Source organism: Carettochelys insculpta, chromosome 28 (genome assembly GCF_033958435.1).
Source record: "Carettochelys insculpta isolate YL-2023 chromosome 28, ASM3395843v1, whole genome shotgun sequence".
Classification (NCBI taxonomy): domain Eukaryota; kingdom Metazoa; phylum Chordata; order Testudines; family Carettochelyidae; genus Carettochelys; species Carettochelys insculpta.
The window spans coordinates 4359241-4379430 of NC_134164.1; the positions used below are offsets into that span (position 1 = coordinate 4359241).

Genomic DNA, 20190 nt, shown 5'->3' on the forward strand with positions numbered 1-20190 from the left:
GGAACAATGGACTTTCTGCAGGGTGAACAAGTGGGCCCAGCAGATAATGGCAGAGAGGAGTTGTGGTCAATGCCCTTCAGTTGTCTTACTCCAGGGAAGGCAAGTGCCAACTTTATCAGGGGCGGTGCGCTGGGAGGACTGCAGCCAAAGTTACTCGCCCGTCCCTTCCAGGCTTGCATTGCAGTGACATCATCGGCCTGTGAGCGCGTGTCATGACATCACTGCACTGCGACCGCATGACGTCACAGGCGCCAGGCGTGGCGTGACCGCCCCAATTCGGCGACGGCCGGGGGGGGGCGGGGGCGGGACAGGTACCCTGCCTCTCCTGCAAAGCGTTCTGGGAGACGGTTGCCCGGAAATGGGAGTTTGAACCTCCTTCTCTGGGCGGGAGCGGAAACGGGTGACCCCCGCGGTGCACCCTGGGAGTTGTAGTCCCCGCGTCGTCCCGTCGGGCCCTGCGCGCGGCCGCCCCCGCAGAGCCCCAAGATGGCGGACAGGCGGCGGCAGCGGGCCTCGCAGGACAGCGAGGACGAGTCCGACTCGGCCGCCTCGGACAGCGCCGACTCCGCGGCCGGCGGGGCCCGCTCCGGCTCGCCCCCGAGGCCGGCTCGGGGCGCCACCGGGGTCCTGCCCGCCGCGGGCCGGGGCCGCGGGGCCGAGAGCGCGGCCGGGGCCGCCAAGAGCCCGCCGGAGTCCGAGTGTGTGAGTGGGGCGGGGGAGGGGCCGCGCCCGCGCCCGCGCCCGCGCCCGCCCCGCGCCCTCATGGGGCATGTGGCTGGGTGGGTGAGTGTGGGGGGAGGGGCCCTGCCCGTATGGGGGGGGGGTGAGTGTGGGGGGAGGGGCCCTGCCCTTTCCTGGGGGGGCTTTGGCCCTGGGGAGCCTGGTGTCAGGTGCCAAGCGAGGGAGGAGCTGAGGGGGGCCGCACCCCCCGTGCCTTGGGCTCGTTTCCCTATTGCCAGGGTCTCTGGTGGGGAGCGAGGAGGTCACCTGTCTCTTGGCCCCTCACACCCGAGGCTGGGAGCTAAATGCCGCTGGGGGCATTTCTCCCCTAACTCAAGCCCCGTGGGGCTGCGCCCCCAACGTGACACTCCCAGTACCGAAGTGAAAGTGGCCTCTCTGTGGTCCTGGCCAAGCCCAGCGAGAGGCATGGGTGTGTGGAAATGCTGCTGGTTCTGATGAGCTGAGAGCTGGATGGTGCTGGGGACAGCTGGGTGTGACTGAACTTGTTGACCATTTTCTTGTCGGCTGTTTTTATTACCTGCTGTTTTCAGCAGAAAGCATCGTTCAGCACTAGACCGGTGGATAAACAACAAGCTTGTGGGCCCAGCATCCTAAAAATGTGCTGAATTAATCTTATCCAGAACAGTAGGGCTGAAGTATTTAAAGAGGAAGTGATTAAAAGTCTCTGGTCACCATCTCCTAGCCTGGCTCTTAGCAAACAGGTCTTTGCATCATAGTAAGGCTTAATTTTGTTAGTCCATATTCAAAGATCTTATCAACACACGCCCTGCTGTCCTTCCCAACTGGCAGGGTAACAATTGAGAGGCAGAAGAGTAGGTCAAGAGAACCTCTTTGCCATGTTTTCATACATAAAGTATGGCTGGACTATTGGATGGATTTGTAAAATTGGAGCTCAGTAAAATCCTTTTTCATTCCAGGATCACATCTCTCCTTGTCTGTCTTTCCACTGTAGCTTCAGAGGTTATGTAGAGTTTGGTGCTCAGCTAATCTGGTGTTGGTGATCTAGAACTGGACTTCTAAATTAATAACTGTCTGGTTGGTCCGCAGCTTTTTCTTGTGAATATTTTTAGCTAGGTAGTAAAGATTAATTTGATCATCGAGGTCAGCTGATAAATGTTATTGCTTAACTCCACGTAAGACGTTAGAGAAATACAGAGAACCAGGACTGCTGAAAAGGTTCAGGCAGGTCAATTGGTGTTGAGCGAAGTGGTATTAAAATTAAATCTTGTTTTCGTGGCCTGTCAGCTGCATGAATGCTGCCGTGTTTATAAGTTTCAGTGAAAGTTTGCATCTCGGGTGAAGACACTCTTTCTGCCTTGGCTATGCCTTCCATGGACTTAACAGTTCCCTCTCTGGTTTCTTGTTTCTGACTTCGACAGAATTTCCTGTTTGTGTTTGTCTTTTCCTTGTCAGGAAGGCAGTAGTAGAACCCTGAGTGTTGTATTTGTATGGGGTTTCCTTTTTTCACCAGAGTTGTATGCAGTCTTTTAGGATAATGCTCTGCTGGCTTGTCCAATCTTACTGCTCTTCCTATGCAGTTTATAGCCACATGTTACAATGTCGTGTTCCATCAGAGCTATTACACCACGTTCCTGTTCTTCTTCCAGGCATAATTGTCATTCACCCATTTTTGCTTTCAGGCTTTTAATTAATGTATAGATTGGCTCTTAATCAAAAATTTAAAAACCGGTTTTATTACATTCCTTAGTCTGATACTCTGCTACTTTTCTAGAATTTACCTTTACAATCTGATCTTCTCCTCCAGTTCCATCTTAATTTCCATCTTTACTGGATACAGAGTAACATTTGTATTTCTGATATCTATAGTAGAGGTGTCTGAGCTCTTCAGCAGTAGAGGCTGGGGAAAGCCACTAATAGAAATAATCCACAAGAGCAACCATACTAGGTCTGCCGAGCACAGTATCCTGTACTCCAACAGTGGCCAGTGCCAGGTGCTTCAGAGAGAAGGAACAATAGAGGTCATCATCAAGTGATTCATCCCCTGCTGCTCATTTCCAGCTTCTAGCAATCCCCCAGTAACTTTCTGAGCCAGCAGTCACGTTCCAATTTCATTAAGGGAGCTCATCATTTCTGTGAGGGATGCCATGCACTGAGAACTTGAATCTCCCTCAGTGTGGCTGACCCTGTGCATGGAACTGGGTGCATTCTCAGGAAGACTTGTGCAAGTTCTAGGATCCATGTGCGCGCTCTTTGTGAGCGCTCTACATTTAGCTTCCAGGGTGGCTCTCCTATGTTCCCCTCTGTCTTCGGTATTGGTATATGCCAGGGCCACAGGTGTTTCCCCAGCACTTGTCAGAGGTTTATCTATCTGTCCTGTCGGGTCCCATCCGATAGGCAAGTCAGTGAAATATTCCTGATCATGACACGTCTGGTAACATGTCTGTGTGTGTCTCTGTGCAGGAAAGTGAAGATGGCATCGAAGGAGATGGTGAGTAAGAAGGATTTTTGGACGGTCCTGTTGGGTGGGAGAAGTGAGGTGTGAAAGGCTAGAATTCGATATCCACTCCGAATGCATACCCTGAGGCCATTTTGAAAGGCCAACTGTCTGGTTCCCTTGCTACAGTCTGTTCTGTTTGTTTCCTCTCAAGCACCTAATGCTGGGCTAGTTGGAACACTGGTCCCACACTGGCTGTGCTGTTCAGCTGGGAGATGGAGGGTCAGGTGCTAAAAATGCTCAGAACACCTGAGGTTTGCCTGCTGTCCGTGTCTGTACACGGAGTGCTGGTGTGCGATGTTCTAAGTGTTACAGTTCAGAGCTAATTTGTGTTTGGCAAAAGTGCCGCTTATTGCAGCAGTTATACCACACTTCTGCTTTCTCTTCCTCAGCTGTTCTCTCGGATTACGAAAGTGCAGAAGACTCCGAGGTAAGTAAACTCTTCATATTAACAGCTGGCTTCTGTTTCTTGCATCACCTTAACCCAGAAACCAACTTGTATGCCTTGGTGGGGCCTACTGAGCCTGGCTGTAGGATTTTTCTCAAGAAACGGGATGCCTGACAAGGCTCTCCAGCCTGTCTGTGTGGGTGCTTGAGGCTGGCTGTGTCACATGCTGTCAGAGTTAGAAATGGGAAACCCAACTGGATGATACAAGTCTGTTCTTGTGGCCATTTTTAAATCCAGAGGGGGTGTTTTCTAAAAGCTCTCCTCTAGGAGTATTTAGTGGGCAGGTCTTGGATCTGTGCCATCCTGGAGGTCAGGTCACAACCGTCCCTTCTGTCTTTGGAGTCCGTAAATCTACCTTTTGTCCGGCCTGCCTTAAACTGCCTGGATCTCGGGTCCAAGAGCTGCCCCCATCCTGTAACTGCCAGCAAGCCGAACCAGGAGATGTAAAGCGAAGGCCTGGTTCCTCTGTGAAAGCGAAGACCGAGTAATGCAGGCGCTGCGCTGCAGCCTGGCCATGTGTCTCTCACACAGAGACACCATAGGTGGTCAGTAATAACTTCCGAGTGTGTTGTAGGGACAGCCATTCTGTTCAGTAAGGCAGCCTGGACAGCGAACTGTGGCCTAGTGCTCCCTGGACACTTAGTGTCTGACGGGAGGGCTAGGAGCCCAAGGGTGTTTTGGGACGTTTGCTAGTGGCCAGGACTAGCTGCAGTATGCCCTTGGCAGTTGCGTCCACATGCTTCTCTCCTGCAGTGCAGCAAGCCTCAGTGGAACCTTTCTGGGGACAAACATGCTCTCACAAGGAGCAGCGGCGGGAGATGAGAGGGGCAGGGAAAGGCTTAAAGTAGCTAGCGGGGTGTTTTGTCACTCTGTGTCGTTTGCTGCAGCAGGCCCGCAGCCAGGCCGGAATGGGAAGGGCAGTTTTTCCCCTCTCTTCATGGCACGCCCTTTCCGACCCACCGGAGCAATAGAGGCCTATGTGCAAACTGCAGCTGAGGCTGGAAAATATAGAAAGTGGGTCCCTACAGTAATCACAGCTCCAGAGCAATCTTACAGCTCCCATATACCCCACCACTTTAATGTGCGGGCCCTGCTGTGAGAGAGAACAGCTCTGCTCTTCCACTGGACCTGAAGATAGTGCAAAATCTGTGTTTCCCAAACAGAAATAAAAAGGAGCAGCAGCTGACACGTGAACAAGTGGCATTGAGAAAGCAGCTAGAGCACTTATCTCGTTAGCCATGCAAATACTATTTTTAGTGTCGATTCCAGCAGAGCGAGGCTTGCCGTCTCCCGGAGGGTGAGATGAGGTCAGGCGATTGTTAGCAGAGTGCTCGGAGTCAGCCAGCTACACGGTTCTAGGGCGTTCAGAAACGCGTCCCTGGCTGGATCCAGGCCTTGAGTGAGGGAAAGAGGAGCTGGTTTGTCTCATCAGCAGTGCCTGATAGCTTCTCTCATGTTGATGTGCCAGTGGCTACGTGGCATAGCGATCAGAGGCTTTGGTTGTGCTGTGATTTGCTCTGCATTCTCCTGAATGCTGGCTGTCAGTGGCCTCAGGTAGCTCTGTTGTATTTGCAGAAACGAGAAGTTCTGTGGCACCTTACAGACTAACAGATTTTTTGGAGCATGAGCTTTCGTGGGCAAAGACCCACTTCATCAGCCGCACCTCTGTGTTATTTGTGGACAGTCTTATCTTCCCTTTCTCTGTGTTAAACAGTTTGTCTTTAGTACTGGAAAGAAATACAGCCTAAGGGGCTGGCTGGAGCGGTGGAGATTTAGGCCCATGCGCTATAACTCGGGGGGGATGGGCTGCTGACGCGATGAGTTGTCTTGTCTCAGCTGTCGGATGTTTGTTTCAGGCGGAGGAGGGGGAGTACAGTGAGGAGGAAAGCCCCAAGGTGGACCTGAAGCAGGAGAGCACCCACACTAGCGAAGCCACAGGAAAAGCAGAGAAGGGGGAGGAGAAACCTGACTCCAAAGGTGCTGTGACTGGCGAGAGACAAAGCGGGGATGGGCAGGTAGATATCTGATGCGTGCCATGCAGTGCCTGGGCCTGAGGGTGGCAGGATGGAGAGGGGCTGCTGCAGTGTAACGAGGTCTCTGGTTTTGACAGGAGAGCACTGAACCAACGGAGAATAAAGTTGGGAAGAAGGTCCCCAAGCACTTGGATGATGATGAGGATCGGAAGAATCCTGCTTACATCCCTCGCAAAGGGCTCTTCTTTGAGCATGATCTCCGAGGACAGGCCCAGGAGGAGGAAGTCAGGTAGGGAATACTCATCCCTGGCTAGGGGGCAGGGGTTGAGTGGGAGCCAGCACGGCCCTGGGCTTCCCTCTTCAATACCTGGCAGACTAGGTTTTGTACGGCTCAGGAGACATGGACGTGACCCGGTGCAGTGGCAGTGTTCTGCCAGGGCTGGCTTAAGCTCCACAGGCAGCAGGGATTGATAATGCTGTAGAAGTCTGAGCTAAGTCTGCTGCTGAACTAAAAACCATGCAAAGTCCTGTGGCACCTGGTGGACTAAGAGATTTATCCGAGCATGAGCTTCCGGGGGGAAAGACCCACTTGGTCGGATGCATGTATATACCCCGAACTGTGACCCGGCAGCTGATATAAAGGAGCACTGGTGGTAGGTTCCCGAGGAAACCCATCTGCCTCCTTGGGCTGGCAGGACGGAGGTCTGACGTGGTCCAGTGTCTCCCATGCGCAGCCCCTCTCGGGAAGCAGCAGCCTTTGTTTGTGTTCTGTGCTGGCTGGGATGTCCGTGGCCATTCCACCAGCCTTGGAAGTGCACAGACCTGCTGAGTCTCTCTCCCCCGGTCCCAGGCCCAAGGGGCGCCAGCGGAAGCTCTGGAAAGATGAGGGCCGCTGGGAGCACGACAAGTTCCGGGAAGACGAGCAAGCCCCCAAAAGCAGGCAGGAGCTGATTGCGCTCTACGGTTATGACATCAGGTCGGCTCACAATCCCGATGACATCAAGCCAAGGAGGATGCGCAAGCCACGGTGAGCAGTCTGGGCCTTAGGGGGCCCAGTCAGGAGGGCCCTCCCAGGGCCATCCTTCAGCACGTGCACCTGAACGTGTGGGGCACCCAGCCAACAGAGCTGGGTGTGCCAGCAGCCTCTGGAGGACCCTGACCGTCTCTTGGTTTCCCTTCCAGTTGCTCTCTCGGCAGCGGCAGGCTTGTGTTCTGCTTGCCCCTTCCCTGCCCATGTCGTCCTGTGGGGCAGCTGAGCTGAGGGCTCCATCCTGACATGCAGGGGTGGAGAGGAGCCCTCAGCCTCTGTGGCTTCTGTGTCGCTGCAGGGAAGCTCTGAGCCCAGTGGGAGCTGCATGTTGGGGAGCTTAGGGGAGGGAGCACTTGGTGAAGTGGGGCATATGGGGAGGGCACTGGGGCAGCCTTGCATAGCTCACGTAGGGCCCCTTACATTGTAAGGACGGCGCGGCATCTACTGTGCTGGGGAGAAAGACCAGCCTAAAGTGGGAAGGGCTTGAAGGTGGGGGTGGGCAGAGGACTGTGCGTTCAGCCATCTGGCTGTGGGGTGCTGCTTTCCTGGACAGGGCTGCCGTGGCATTGTGGGGATTCTCAGTGCTAAGGAGCAGAAGTGGCAGTTTCTGGAAGCCAGCCCAGGGTGGGTGGACAGAGCAGCTGTCTCGGGTGTTGGCTTTGGGAATGGATTTTAGGGAGTGATGCAGCCCAGTGTTGGAAAATTGCTCCCAGTGGTGCAGCTCAGGGGCGTGTTTGACCCTTTGTGTTTCCCCTCTAAGGTTTGGGAGTCCTCCCCAGCGAGAGGCCAGCTGGGCCACTGAGAGGCAAAACAAGCCACCGAGACACCAGGACTCTGATGCTGCTCCGCTGCCAGCGCGTACCTTCACCAGCCGGAACGCTGCAGGCACAGGGCGGATGCCCCCAGCCCGGAGCTTTCCACGATTGGGTGGCTACAAAGAGAACCGTCCAAGCTACCGATCTGTGGACGCAAATAGCCAGCACCTCTCTCGAACAGCGGAGCAGGTGAAATCCGAAAGCAGTTACCGGGCAAGGCGTGTTGAACAAGCCCCGGAGAGAGACCCCTCTCCTGAAGCGGAGGTCACGCCTGTCCACAGCAGCCCTGTCAAGAAGGAAGAGGTTATCCTGGAAAGCCAGACCCCGAGTACAGACTCTGTACAGCCACCGCCAGACAGACCCATCGAGAAGAAATCCTACTCCCGGGCAAGGCGGACCAGGAATAAAGCTGGCGACGCAGGGAAGCTGGCAGACGAAGTGCCACCTCCGGAGGGGCTGACGCCTGTACCACCAGCGCCAGTGCAGGTAGTGACTCCCCCTCCTCCCGCAAAGGCCGGTAGTTGGGAGACGCCAGTGGAGCCCAGCATGGACAGGCTTGAGCAAGACATGACTCAGTTGAATCTAACCGAGCAGAACTGGACCCAAGGACAGCCTCCATTCATACAGCCTCGGGAGCTCCGGGGTAAGTGCCACCAGCCGCTGGGCTTTTAGTGGTTTTCCCCACTGAATGCAGCACCACTGCTGTGGCTACAAAGATCTGACATTAAACGGTGCTTGAAGACTAGCTCAGTTATCTGAGCATCAGGGCCAGAGTAACTAGGTTACTGGATTTGCAGGCTCTGATCTTGATCTCAGGGTTGGGGGGAGGTGCAAGAGGGCGGTGTTCACCCTAGAACAGATACTTCAAGTTCCATGCAGTTTCCTTGTGCCTGGAGTAGAACTCTTTCAAACTAGATCCCCTCTGCTTTCTGTGGCTAAGGCTGTGACAAGCATTACCCTGCGTTCCAGCTATCGCGTAGGTTGCTTGCTGTCCTCAGCCTCAAAAGCTGCATGTCATCGGTGCCTGTCTGCAGACAACAGTGGGTTTGTGGCTCATGCTGAGTTGCTTAGTTTAATAGCGGGAGGCTTGTGAAGAACACCATGCAAATTGGACAGCCTGAACGGCACGGTGGAGGGGAAATTAATGCGTGTAAACACAGGTGTGAGCTACTTGGAGGAGCTGACGGGCTCTCAGTATGCAGCATCTTTTGAGAAGAGCTGGGGAGAGACTTGTGGGTTCTTTAGAATACCTACCTGCTCAGTACAAAGCAGCTGTTTACCAATGGGATGGATGAGCGAGTTAAGCAAACCACCTGGGGACTGTTGAACAATAACAATGCTTTCCTTGGGAGTTCGAGGTTCCAGTATTAGCTGCTGCCCTGTAGATATGAGTGGAGATTGAAATGATCCCCAAAAGGTGTTTAGAGAGAACTGGTCAGACTTGCAGAAGATTTCCTTCCCAGCTCTCCAAAAAGGGGGTTATGGACCCTGGACAGTAATAACCGGAAATGGGGCCGGGGGAGTGCGTAAGGGGCTGATACGTCCCTGTTGCCATGTTGTATGTTGTGAAAACAAAGTGATACTCGTGAAACTGACGGACAGTGCAACTGGGGCAAACAAAAGGAATCTTCATCTTTGTGTGGTGGGGATGTGAACAGTTTTTACTAGTAGGGGCTGGACCAACCCCCTGCTCACCGTGGGTAGAGAGCTGCTCCAGACCACTGGAACAGCCTGGGTCCACGGGAGCACTGTGGTCAGAGCAGGCCTCTTCTGTGGGGGGTGCCACTTGGGCTGGATCAGCCCCCCCCCCCCCCATTTAGTTAAACTTAACATGTAGCCGGTTAATTAATTGTAGAGGATTTTACGTTCCTGTTTTGTGTGCCGCCTTCTGTCATGTGTTCAGTACAGCCTGGTGTCAGGTTTGGCTGCAGCCAGGCTAAATGAACAAATGGGAATGACACACCCTAGTTCTCGTGCTGGGCAGTTTCTCCTGCTGTGGAATCTGGCAGGATTGATGTAAGCGCATTGACTTGCCTGCCCAGGCACTCCACGGGGGAGTGGAGACGTCCTTGGAGGAAGCAGTAAGTGATCCGAGGCGAAGGCAGAACAGGCCTGAGGAGTTTATTGGCTGATCTCCCTGAGCGAGAGAGGGCTGAAGGCAGAACGAGCAGCAGTGGGGGCTGCCGATGGATGCCAAAGCAGGGCTAACTGCAAGGAGCACCAGAGTGGCTCATCTGTTGCTGGCTACAGGCTGAAGAGCTGAACCTGGGGAGCAGTGAGAGGGCTGAGGGGCTCGAAGGCTGCTCCCCTTGCAAGGCTGGTCTCCAGCAGAGGGGCAGTGGGGTGCCTGCTGGGAGAGCTGGGGTGACTGCCCTGACAGAGTGCCGGGCTGGTGGGAGATGCTAGAATGTGCTGGGCGCGGCCAAGAGGATATGTGATTTTACGGACTGCTGGCAGTGCAGTGAGACATGAACGGTTGGGACTGCGGGTTTGGCCAATGCACACTTTGGTTTTCGTAACAAACCGACTCCAAGGAAGGGTGTCGGTGAAGCAAGAGACAGGGGAAACTGAGGCAGGAGCCCTTGTGGCCTGCCCTGCCACATGAGGGCGCTCCAGGCGAGTTGCCCAACGATACTGATGTGGAGATTGTACGTGTAGTCTGAGTTCAAGACCAGAAGGGACCCCCTGGTCTTCTAGTCCGACCTCCTGTCTACAGGCTGCCTACATGCTCCCCACGGGCGGTGAGAGGAGGCCGAGGTGTCACAGCCCTCAGGCGACTAGACTATTATGTGCTGTAGGCAGAGAATTGGCGGGGAGGTCCTGCAGAGGCGCGGAAACAATTACGTGAGAGACACCCAGATAATCCTGGCAAGTGACCTGCACGTTGCAGAGGAAGGTGAAAACCCCCGGGTGCTGCCAGTCCGAAGTGGGGGAAATCTCTTCCCAACCTCCCGTTTTGTGATCTGTTAGATCGGGGTCAGCAACCCCGGCACGGGTGTGAAGATTGGCACGCAAGCTGGTTTTCAGCTCAGCCCGCCTTTCCTCCCCCACGCAGCTGGGAGCTTGCTCTTGTGGCTTAAGAAAAGACCAGCTAATGCTATCAGCTACCACCTAGCTGGTAACGCTCGGCCTCTTCATTTCTGTACTAATGAAGCCGTGGCCAGTAGGGCTGTTAGTGACTTTGAAAAGTCTCACCAGCACTCGGACATACACAGAAGTCAAAAGGTCAAATTTCAGCCGTCCACATTAAAAAGGTTGCTGACCCCCATGTTAGTTCTTGTGCATGTGAGCGAGAGCCAGCCTGCCAAGCACCTGAGAGAGCACGCTCAGAGCCTTGCCCACCCTCCCCACCCATCAGCAAACTCCAAATGCATTCCCTTGCTGAGCCCTGCATGCAGCTGGCTGAAGCCCTGACGCATGAGCATAAGATGTAAACCGGAAGCAAGCCCCTGGCTGCTGGGCCCTGCCTCCCACCATCACAAGCCCCCCCTCGTAAATTTCTCCAGTGCGCTCATAAGAAAAGTTTGTTCCTCCCACCGCCCCAAATCCCATTGTCGCATGTGACATGCTGCAGCTTGCATTTTAAAAACTGATGTTTAGAAACCCGTGAGGAGGGCCATCTTGCTCTAGTGAGTTTCAGCAGGAGCTAAAGGGCGTCACATAGACACTTTTTTATGATCTAAACACAATCCTGACCTCGGAGTCTCCCAAGAGGATAAGCGCTTCGATCGGAGAATAGGAGTTGAAGCCAAGATGTGTTCAGGCAGAGGTGGAAGACTTGATCTGTGTTTATCCAGGGTATTCCATTTCCAGGTTCTCCTCTAGGTATATAAGTTGTACATCTGCAGAGCCAGTCACAATGGTCAGAGTCCCTTTGTACTTAGCACTGAGATGTATAAACCTTGACTTCTCCAATGCATGCTGTAGTTTTGAGGACTTATTTTGTCTTCAAAGCTCCTGGCGATATACACATCCTCACTGAAATTTGCTAGGCTTATTTGTTATTCACACTGCAGTAACTCCTTTAAATCACTGAGCTCGTCTGTGCTGCATTTCGTATAGGTGAGCAGGTGACTTCCGGGGATGCCTCTGACGTGTAAGATTGTTTATTAAAGACAAGCCTAAGACTTAGTAACCTGTGTCTCTTTTTTCCTAGGTATTCCTAATATGCACATGGGAGCTGGACCACAACCTCAGTTTAACAGGATGGAGGAAATGGTAAAGCTGAGAAGCTTGCATGAGTGTAACTTTTCTTTTTAAAAATTTTAAGTCAAAGCATTGATTTGGTTCTGTGCTCTAATGCTCAGAATCTGGCTGTGGCATGCCAGCCTTTCTCCTTTCCTTCCATAACAAGTCTTGGCTGTTCTGGTTTTCTAAGCTGAGTATTGGTTTCTGGGAGAGTTGGGTGGCTGATGCTAGTTAGGGCCTGGACGAATTCCTCGTTGTCACTCTCTAGCTCACAGATGCGTTTGCACTATTTCAGGGGGTCCAGGGGGGCCGTGCCAAGCGATACTCATCTCAGCGTCAGCGGCCGCCAGTTCCAGAGCCTGCTCCCCCTATGCACATCAGCATTATGGAAGGACACTATTACGATCCATGTGAGTGCTGCAGCTCCGCTTCCTCTTCTGTCAGTGTTTTAGCACGCTCAGATATGAGCTTTGAGTGGGGGCAGGGGTGGGGTTCCCAGCCATGTCAGAAGCTGCTTTGTAAACCGAGGTAATTACTGGAAGCATCTCGTGAGTTCTTGAAGAGATCCTCCCTTTGGAACGGACCATGGTCAACTAGTGATAGATCCAGCGTTGCGAGGGTTAACATTTCCTGAAATCATTCTGAAATGTCTGTGACAACTGAGGAGTTCAATCTCTGTTCCAGTCTGCAAAGCACCTGCCAGCGTTACCTTGAGCATTGCGTTGGCATCTGCAGCTTTACAAACTCAGATGGGGATATTGTAGATCGGTGGTGTCCAACCAGTTCTGAACAGTGAATTAGCCAAATTACTCTGATGATCTTGTGCAAGCCAACTGACCACACTCGACCGGCCAGAGAGCCGCGTGTGGCTAGTGGCTAAGCGTGTTGGACACCACGGTTCTAGATCACGAGACAGACATTGGAACTTTGGTAGAAATCAGTTTCACTGGCATTTTACGAGGGAGAGTTTGGGGAGCAAATGAGATGTTGAAAATCAGCCTAAATGCTAAAGAGGAGGAAGTTACGCAAGTGTTGTGGGCTTCGTTACAGGGAGGAGCTTGCTGAGAGCTCCCGCTCTGTGGGGATCCTATCAAGCGTGTGATCCCATTGCCGGCAGCCATATGCAGTTGGCAATGTTTCTAATACAACAGTGCTCAACAGCTGTGACTCTCATTACAGCAGAATAAGCTAAATAACTTGTTTCCTTGCAAATGGTTTTCTCTTGCAGTGCAATTCCAGGGACCAATCTACACACACAGCGAGACTGCTGCCCCATTGCCCCCCCAGGGTATGATTGTACAGCCAGAAATCCACCTCCCACACCCAGGTGAGCCCATGCCTTCACGAGCCAACTTGCTAACCTAACCTTCGAGGAAGGTCCCATCTGAGCACAGGCCTGGGAATCAAGTACTCCCAAGTCGCAGTCCAGCTGGGGAAGAATCCCCTGGCCTTGGCCAAGGCATTTAACTTCTGTTTCCCCATCTGTAAAATGGGGCCTGTTCACCTGCCAGCTTGTGGTTGAGCCGGTACACGTCTGCATTGCATTTCGAAAGTGGAAAATGCTAGATGTGAAATGCTTATCTGTTTACATCTAAAATCAAAGGCCCAGCGGTTTCCCACTCATTTGCAGCTCCCTCTGACCACTACGCTGAAGAGTGGGGAAGACATAAATCCTTTTCTTAGGCATAAGTAAATCTTGCTCACCCCCATGGCGATGCCCTGAACGAGACGGCGTCTTTGTCAAATGTCATCCCTGTCCAGGTGACTGTCTTGCCGCAACTCCTTTGCTTATGGCCAGCACAGGTCCAAGACGTCATGCGATGTCTTGGAAACACCTGGGCAACACGCTGCTGGCTTTGTGCAGAGTAGTTGGCGGAGTCACATTCCTGTTTTAGTGGAAAGTGCGAAGCAGCCAGTCCCCCTCCTCGTGCACTTGGCAGGTTTTCTGACCCAGCAGCAATTATATACGAAGGAGCCCAGAGATCAGGGAGGCAGCAGGTCACTTCGGCTTGTCCCAAAGGCTAATACAGGGTTCTGCCTCCCTAGTAACTCTCCAGCGTACTTGTTGGTCCATTTTAACTTGAGACGTGTTGCGAGACTCTCCCCTTTCTCGGGAAACTGGAGGTTGCTGTCAGTGTTCTCCCACTGTTGTGTGAACTGCAGGAGTTTGTCTGTTGTGGTCATGTGCCAAAAAGTCTTTTGCCAAGTGCTCTTGTTCTGTGCACGTTCTGCAGATTGGGTCAGAGCCAGACTAACCCAGCGACTCTAACTCACTTTGGCAATCACACTATGCCGGCCTTTGCTGAGGCTGCCTTGGTCTTAGAGGTGACATTACCCACGGATTTGTTTCATTTCCTAGGTTTACATCCCCACCAGACACCAGCACCTTTGGCTAACCCTGGCTTATACCCTCCACCAGTCTCCATGCCGCCTGGGCAACCACCCCCGCAGCAGCTGCTCACGCCCACCTATTTCTCTCCTCCTGGAGTCATGAATTTTGGGAATCCCAGCTACCCCTATCCCCCTGGAGCTCTTCCGCCTCCACCTCCTCCCCATCTGTATTCCAACACACAGGTGAGTCGGCCACAGCCTGCTTCGTGTCTTGAGCAGGAGTTCTGTAGGCAGGGAGCTGTGGGATCCTGTCTGGCCTTTGATACAGCGTGAAGGGTAGCGTATGAACCCCCTTGCCACCTGGAAGTGCTCCCTAGAGGAGGCAATGCACTAGCGTATGGCAACAGACACTAAAACTAAAGTACATAAACGTGGAAAACATCTTACCTCCTGCTCAGTTTGGGGACCCAACGGAGCCTGATCTGGCTTCCCTACCTCGCCCTCACTGGAGCCAGAGTCTGAATTGTAGGCCTGAACTCCCAGAGGGCCTGTGGTGGTTGTATTGTTGGGGGAAGAGAACCAGGAAAGCACCTTAACCAGGTGGGTCTGTTCATGTTCCAAAGGAAGGCAGGATCCAAGCGTTACTGGATTCTCTTTTAGAGCCTGTTTCCTTCTCTTGTTCAACCCACAGCCTGGTGCTTGTGACGCCAGTGGTCCGGAGCCCCCAGGCCAGGAAAAGCCACCATGGAAGCCAGAGGGGTGGCTCTCTTGTAACTGACAGATCTGTTTGTCCACTGGCTGGGGACCTGTCACCATATGGCGTTTGTCTAGGTCCTGACCTTCTGGTGCCCTGTGAGCTGTTCCAGGGCCTCCTGCTAATGACAGTTGTGGCAAGACAGAACCTCCCCGCCTTGAGGCTGTCTTGCAAATGGCACAAGGGTGACACTCAGTGGCAAAACAAATGAGGTGCAGCTTCTTAACCCAGCCCAGCCGGTTGTGAGCTTGCCCTTCTCTTCTGGTCTAGCCAAAGGGAAAAAGTTTGCTCACCTGTAAGCCTGGGACTCCTGGGCTCCTGAATATGGTCTGGGTACGATGCAGAGTCGTCCGCCCCCTGGAGCACAGACCAATCACCCTTTCAAAGTGGAAACATTTTATGGCGTCTTGAAAACGGAAGGGGGCCTAATGCCCCCACGTGAGCTTAACATCTGGGACTCAAACCAGCCGAGGTACGGACTGACCCAGTCAGACAGCTACCCATGGCGGAGTGGCGCCGAGTGCAGCCCACTGGCTAACATATTTGCAGACAACGTTTGCCAACTGCATTGCACAGTGCGGCATGAACCCTAAGCACCTGTGCTGCGAGGGAAGCTCTGCTCCCCTCCAGCTTCGGAGGGCTTGGGTTTTAAAGCTGTCACACTCCAAAGAAAGCCAGGCTGACTCCTGCCAACGCTCGGGCAGCTGCCGCCCACTGGGTGTCCGATATGAGGAAGAACTGACCCGCTCCATTCCTTGGGGTTGCAGGCCCAGTCCCAGGTGTACGGTGGAGTCACCTATTACAACACTGTGCAGCAGCAGGTGCAGCCGAAACCTTCTCCGCCCCGAAGAACATCCCACCCGGTGACGATCAAGCCACCACCTCCGGAGGTACGGACCCTTTGGCCGTGCACTGCTGTGGGAGGCCACGCAGGAGCTGGTTTCCCAGTGGGCGTGTGGGTGGGCGATCATCCTCTCCCTGTCCCTCTCCTCCCCCAAGAAATGTGTTGTTTTCAAGAACGTCTTCGGCTGTCTAACCTTTTGATGTGTCCCAAACTCCAGCTTCTCGTTGCAGGTTGTAAGCAGGGCTCCAGTTAATTTGAGTTTCTAAATACTTTAAATCTAAACCCACGTACAAAGTAAGTCCCAAGTTGACTCTTGGTTTCCTTTTTGTTTCAAAAAAAGATACTTAAAATCCAGTTCTGCCCTAGGAGGTTGTGATTTCGCGAGGCACGTTTATCGTGACGCCTCGAGTGTCTAGTGCCACAAGGTCCATAGCACAGAAGTCCTCTCAGAAGGGATGAGAATCAGTTCTCTGTTCAGTGCCATTTCCTCTCGCCAATGCTGGCACTTGTGGGTGTGCTGGTGTCCCTGTTAGTATCTCCCAATGTGCCCGAAGAGCTCAGGGAGTCTCCGTCACAGCGTGCACAGACCCACAGGCGGCGGCTGTGAAGGGTCACTTCCCCATGTTGGGAGGAGATGCCGCATGCGCTAGAGCAGAGCACTAGGAGTCAAGACCTGGGATGGATTCCTGCCTTTGCCACTAACTCACTGGATGATACAGGGTGTTAGTTTCTCCCATCCATGAAATGGGGGCAATGTGCACCGTTTGGGCAGTGCTTTGAGGTCCTTTACAGAAGGCCCAGATGCCTGGCTGTAGCCTGTAGCCAGGGGAAATCTTGGGCCCCAATGCCTCAGGGGCCTGTTGACCTTCACCGCTGTGCAGTTTGACTTGGAGCAAGATCTGGCCAGCCAGAGCAGACAGTGGAGGCTGACTCTGGTGGCGCAGCCAGGACAAGGGGCGGTGGGAGGACGGTGGCTGCTTCTAGTGCCCTGCCGTGGGGGACCTTTGGCCCACGGGCTGTGCTAGAAGTGACCCTGGGCAGAGCGCTTGTGCATGGCATGAACAATAAACCCCGCCCCTTGCATCTTCCCCTGCAGGACAGCGCCAGTGAAAAGTCCAAGGAAAGGAGCAATACGTAGGGACGCCGGCCGCAGACGTTCCAGCACCAGAATCGGCACTGCCAGCCAGCAGGAGCTCTGGGAACCCCCTTCTGTGGTGGGCCGCTGCCCACAGCGCCCTGCCACGGCAGTACTGTGCGCTTGGCTGGGTACCCTTCCCTCATGGGCGTGTAGTGCCCATCACTGCTGCCCCCTTCGCTGGGTCATGGAGGGGGGGCAAAGTACTGAGCGCAAGGGTTGCTCCCCAGCTGCAAGCTCTTGTGACATCCCCTCGTCCATGCCCTCCCCCACCACTGTCTCTTTCCCCGCCGTCGCACCGTGAGTGAAACTGGCTTGGTTCTGTGCTGATTTTGTTGTTAAAAAGGAGCAGGCCCCTTCAGGTAAGCCCGGAATTGGCGTCTCTCTTAGGCAGATAGCCAGGAACGGACCCACCTCCCCAGGAATTCTCTGGCGTAACTTTGTTCCTTCACCTCCAACATTGTGGAAGCCTCGATGCTTGGGAAAGGGCAGCCGTCAAGCGGTCTGACACCACCCCTCGGCCGTTCAGTTGCCACTTAATTTAGAAGCTCCTCCTCTTCCTTTTTGGAGCAAGACCTGCCGGTCACTGTGTCCTGGGCAGTTTCTGGTGTCCAAATGTGTGCCAGCTCTCACCCTGAAACAGATGGGAAGAGGCCCGGCCCAGCAGCGTTTGTGCTGCTTGAGTTCCCTCTCCATTCCAGGGACGCAGAGGGGAGCATGCAGCTCCTCAGACGTGCTGGTGGCTCTCTGAAGAGCTGTCCTTTTCCTTGCAGGCTGGTTTCCCTGCAGCCTTGTTCTTGGGCAAACCAGCTCGGCAAGATAAGCCTGTGTACAGTTTGTACCCAGCTCTTGGGTGGTGGCTGTGTGTAAGTGCAAGGTGATGAAATCAGCCTTAATACACCCACTTCCAAGGCTGGCGCTTGCTCGGTCTGACCCCCAAGGAGGAGCCCTTGCTGTGCACATATCTGTACTTACATGGGTGCTGCCGCCTTTGAAGTAGCCTCGATCGCTGTGCAAGGAGTTGGAAGCCAGCTGTGCCGTGCCTGTTGGAGCAGCCCAGCTTGCCCACGCTGCGGTGTCTCTGCATCACAGCTCCTGCGGGGATCGCTGCAGGCAAAGCTGAGCCGCTTTCGGCTCTCCTTGGGCAAGGCTTCGGCTTCACAGCCGTTTGCAGATTGCAGGAGGGAAGCTTGGCGTGAAGGTTGCTACTTCAGCCTGGGCGTGTTGGAGCAGTGTGCGTCCAAGTCATTCGTCAAGTTAATACAAAGCAAGCAGTGTCCTAGCCTGTGAATCCCCAGCCACAGAGGGAGAGGGGAGAGACCCCACCTCCCTGTTTCGGGTTGAGCTCGTGGCTTTCTCCCTGGAGTGCTCTTCTGTGGGTGCTTGTAATTTAATGACCTTTTGTACGGAGTTGAAATTAACTCAAATGGCATTTAAAGAAAAGTCCTTTTTTTGTTGGAAATGTAATTGCTTCTCTGCCTTAAGGCTGAAATGTGTCGTTTAACATGTCGGTCGTGGGACTGAAATTCTTGACCTAACAACACTGTGATGGCTTTCTCGTTTTGTTTCTGTTCCTGTTCCTTTGGAGTGCGCATTTGTAGCTGCAGTGTAATGACTTGGTGCAGACGAGAATACATTTGAGGAAGTAACTAACGCTGGGGGTCTCTTTCGTGCTGCAAGGTGGTGGTCTCGGCAGTCACGTGGCCAGCAAAGCCAGTACTGAGCTGTCGTTTGTCCCCTCTGCCTTTCGGCCCATTGGAGCCACCCTGAGTTCTGCCTGTGTCCCAGCTGTGCACCGTCTAGGGCAGGGTGCTCTGCACCTGTGGGGCCAGGTGAGAATGTGCACTCTGGGCTGCTGCTCAGCTGGGCTCTGAGGGTCCCTTTGGGCTTGGTGTGGGTGAGGGGCTGGAGGTGACGGACCTCAGAGGCCGATGGTATGGGTGGATTTTAACCCGGTCTGTGGAATGTATTTATGGGTCTGGCATGGGGTCCCCAAGGCTGATCTGTGGGGAACAAGTGGCTCACGTGGGGCAGGCTCTCCTTGCACACAGAGGCACCTGCCGTAGTTGCTGGTGGAACACTCCTGGATAGTGGAGGGGGGCAGGTGGCTGTAACACGCCCTGCGAGCGACCTTCACCTCAGACTGTTGAGGGCCTCTGCTCAACACGCCGTGGGAGCCTGTCTCTGCGTTGCAGTCGCTGGCCAGGAGAGGGCAGTGTGCACAAGCAGAGAATTTAGCAGCCCCTACAAGAAAAACACAAAGGTCAAGGCAGGAGTCTGGTCCAGCACCCTGGTGCCCAACCCCGATCAGTTTTGTTGCCCCCTCTGCAGCTTTTCCAAGGCTGCTTCGTCTCTGAGTGGGGCAGCCGGGCCTGCAGGCAGCCGTCACAATGTGGGGGTGCCCGGGGCTTCAAGCATGGCCTTACGACGTTCGCTCGTGAAGCTTTTCACTGCCACTGCACACCGAGTGAATGTTTCCAGGGAACTCTCCATGGTGACAGTAGCTGGGACTACTCTTCTCAACCTCCACGTTTTAAGAGGAATTGAAAGCAGCCCTCCCTGAGAGACGGCCATGTTCGTCTGTATCCTGACAAAACAAACCAGCAGCCCTGCAGCCTAACCATATAGTACATGAAGTGATGAGCTGTCAGGGGACAGAGCCACTTCCTCAGGTCTGGAAATACGTCCTCGGAGTAAGGCTGAGGGAGGGTGGGGAGGTGAAGCACAACATGGGCACAAGAGCAGATGGATCTACACTGCCGCCTGGGCGTCAGGTTAGGCTTCAAATTAGGTGAAGGTTTCTAGCCTGGGAGCAGCAGGGGCTGGCTCACGATGAGGTTGCCTGCCGTGGTGTGGGGCCCATCTCTGGCTGCTCTTAGCAAATCTTTCCAGAAGCCTGAGAGGCTCCGACTCGCCTGGGCCGATTACTTCCCCGGGTGTTGGCTGGTGGCTCTCACTGATCAGTGTTTGTTGGTGTCAGGAAGGGGTTTTCTCCCCCGCTATTGGATTGGAGGGGAGGAGGGGATCTCCTTTCCCGGCAGTGCAGGACCCAGGCCACTTGTCGGTATGAACTAGAGTCAAAGGTGGATCCTTTGTAACTGGATGTCCTTCAGTCAAGATTCGAGCCATCAGGAACTCAGCCAGAGTCCATCAGAGGCTGTGTCGGTGCGACCTGTGACATGTTGACCAGCCTAGATGGCCTTAAAGTCTGTTGGTCTAATACTTGGCTCCTGCTAGCACAGACTTTCCTCTGCCCCTTTTCTCACCCACTCGCCCAGCTCAGGGAGTCTCTGCTGCCGGCGCTGGGCTCAGTCCATGAGTCATTTTGTGTCACTTGCAGATTTTGCCCCTTCGCTCTCCGGATCATTTCTGAAGGCGTTGAATGGCACAGGTCCCAGTACCCTCCTTGGAGGACCCCCAGCACTGCCTCTCCAACCTCCCCGGGCAGCTTGCAGCCCCCAGCGCCCTCCTGCTGT

The 20190-nt window shown here is 54.1% G+C and overlaps 1 protein-coding gene across 6 annotated transcripts; it reads left to right on the forward strand.

Moving 5' to 3' along the window:
* Positions 1-478: 478 nt before the first annotated feature.
* Positions 479-18367, forward strand: CASC3 (CASC3 exon junction complex subunit). 6 transcript variants are annotated; one of them, XM_074979058.1, is made up of 14 exons: positions 479-702; positions 3163-3190; positions 3589-3626; positions 5501-5659; positions 5755-5906; positions 6468-6644; positions 7408-8105; positions 11619-11680; positions 11946-12060; positions 12879-12977; positions 14010-14224; positions 15503-15625; positions 15797-15873; positions 16676-18367. In XM_074979058.1, exons 1-13 carry the CDS (start codon positions 487-489, stop codon positions 15830-15832), a joined length of 2118 nt encoding a protein of 705 aa, XP_074835159.1. In that variant the 5' UTR covers positions 479-486; the 3' UTR covers positions 15833-15873; positions 16676-18367. The 6 variants fall into 6 exon arrangements, 5 of the variants coding, with proteins under 5 accessions (XP_074835159.1, XP_074835160.1, XP_074835158.1 ...); XM_074979059.1 differs by having other exon boundaries at positions 15810-15873; XR_012642707.1 differs by lacking the exon at positions 14010-14224.
* Positions 18368-20190: the final 1823 nt, after the last annotated feature.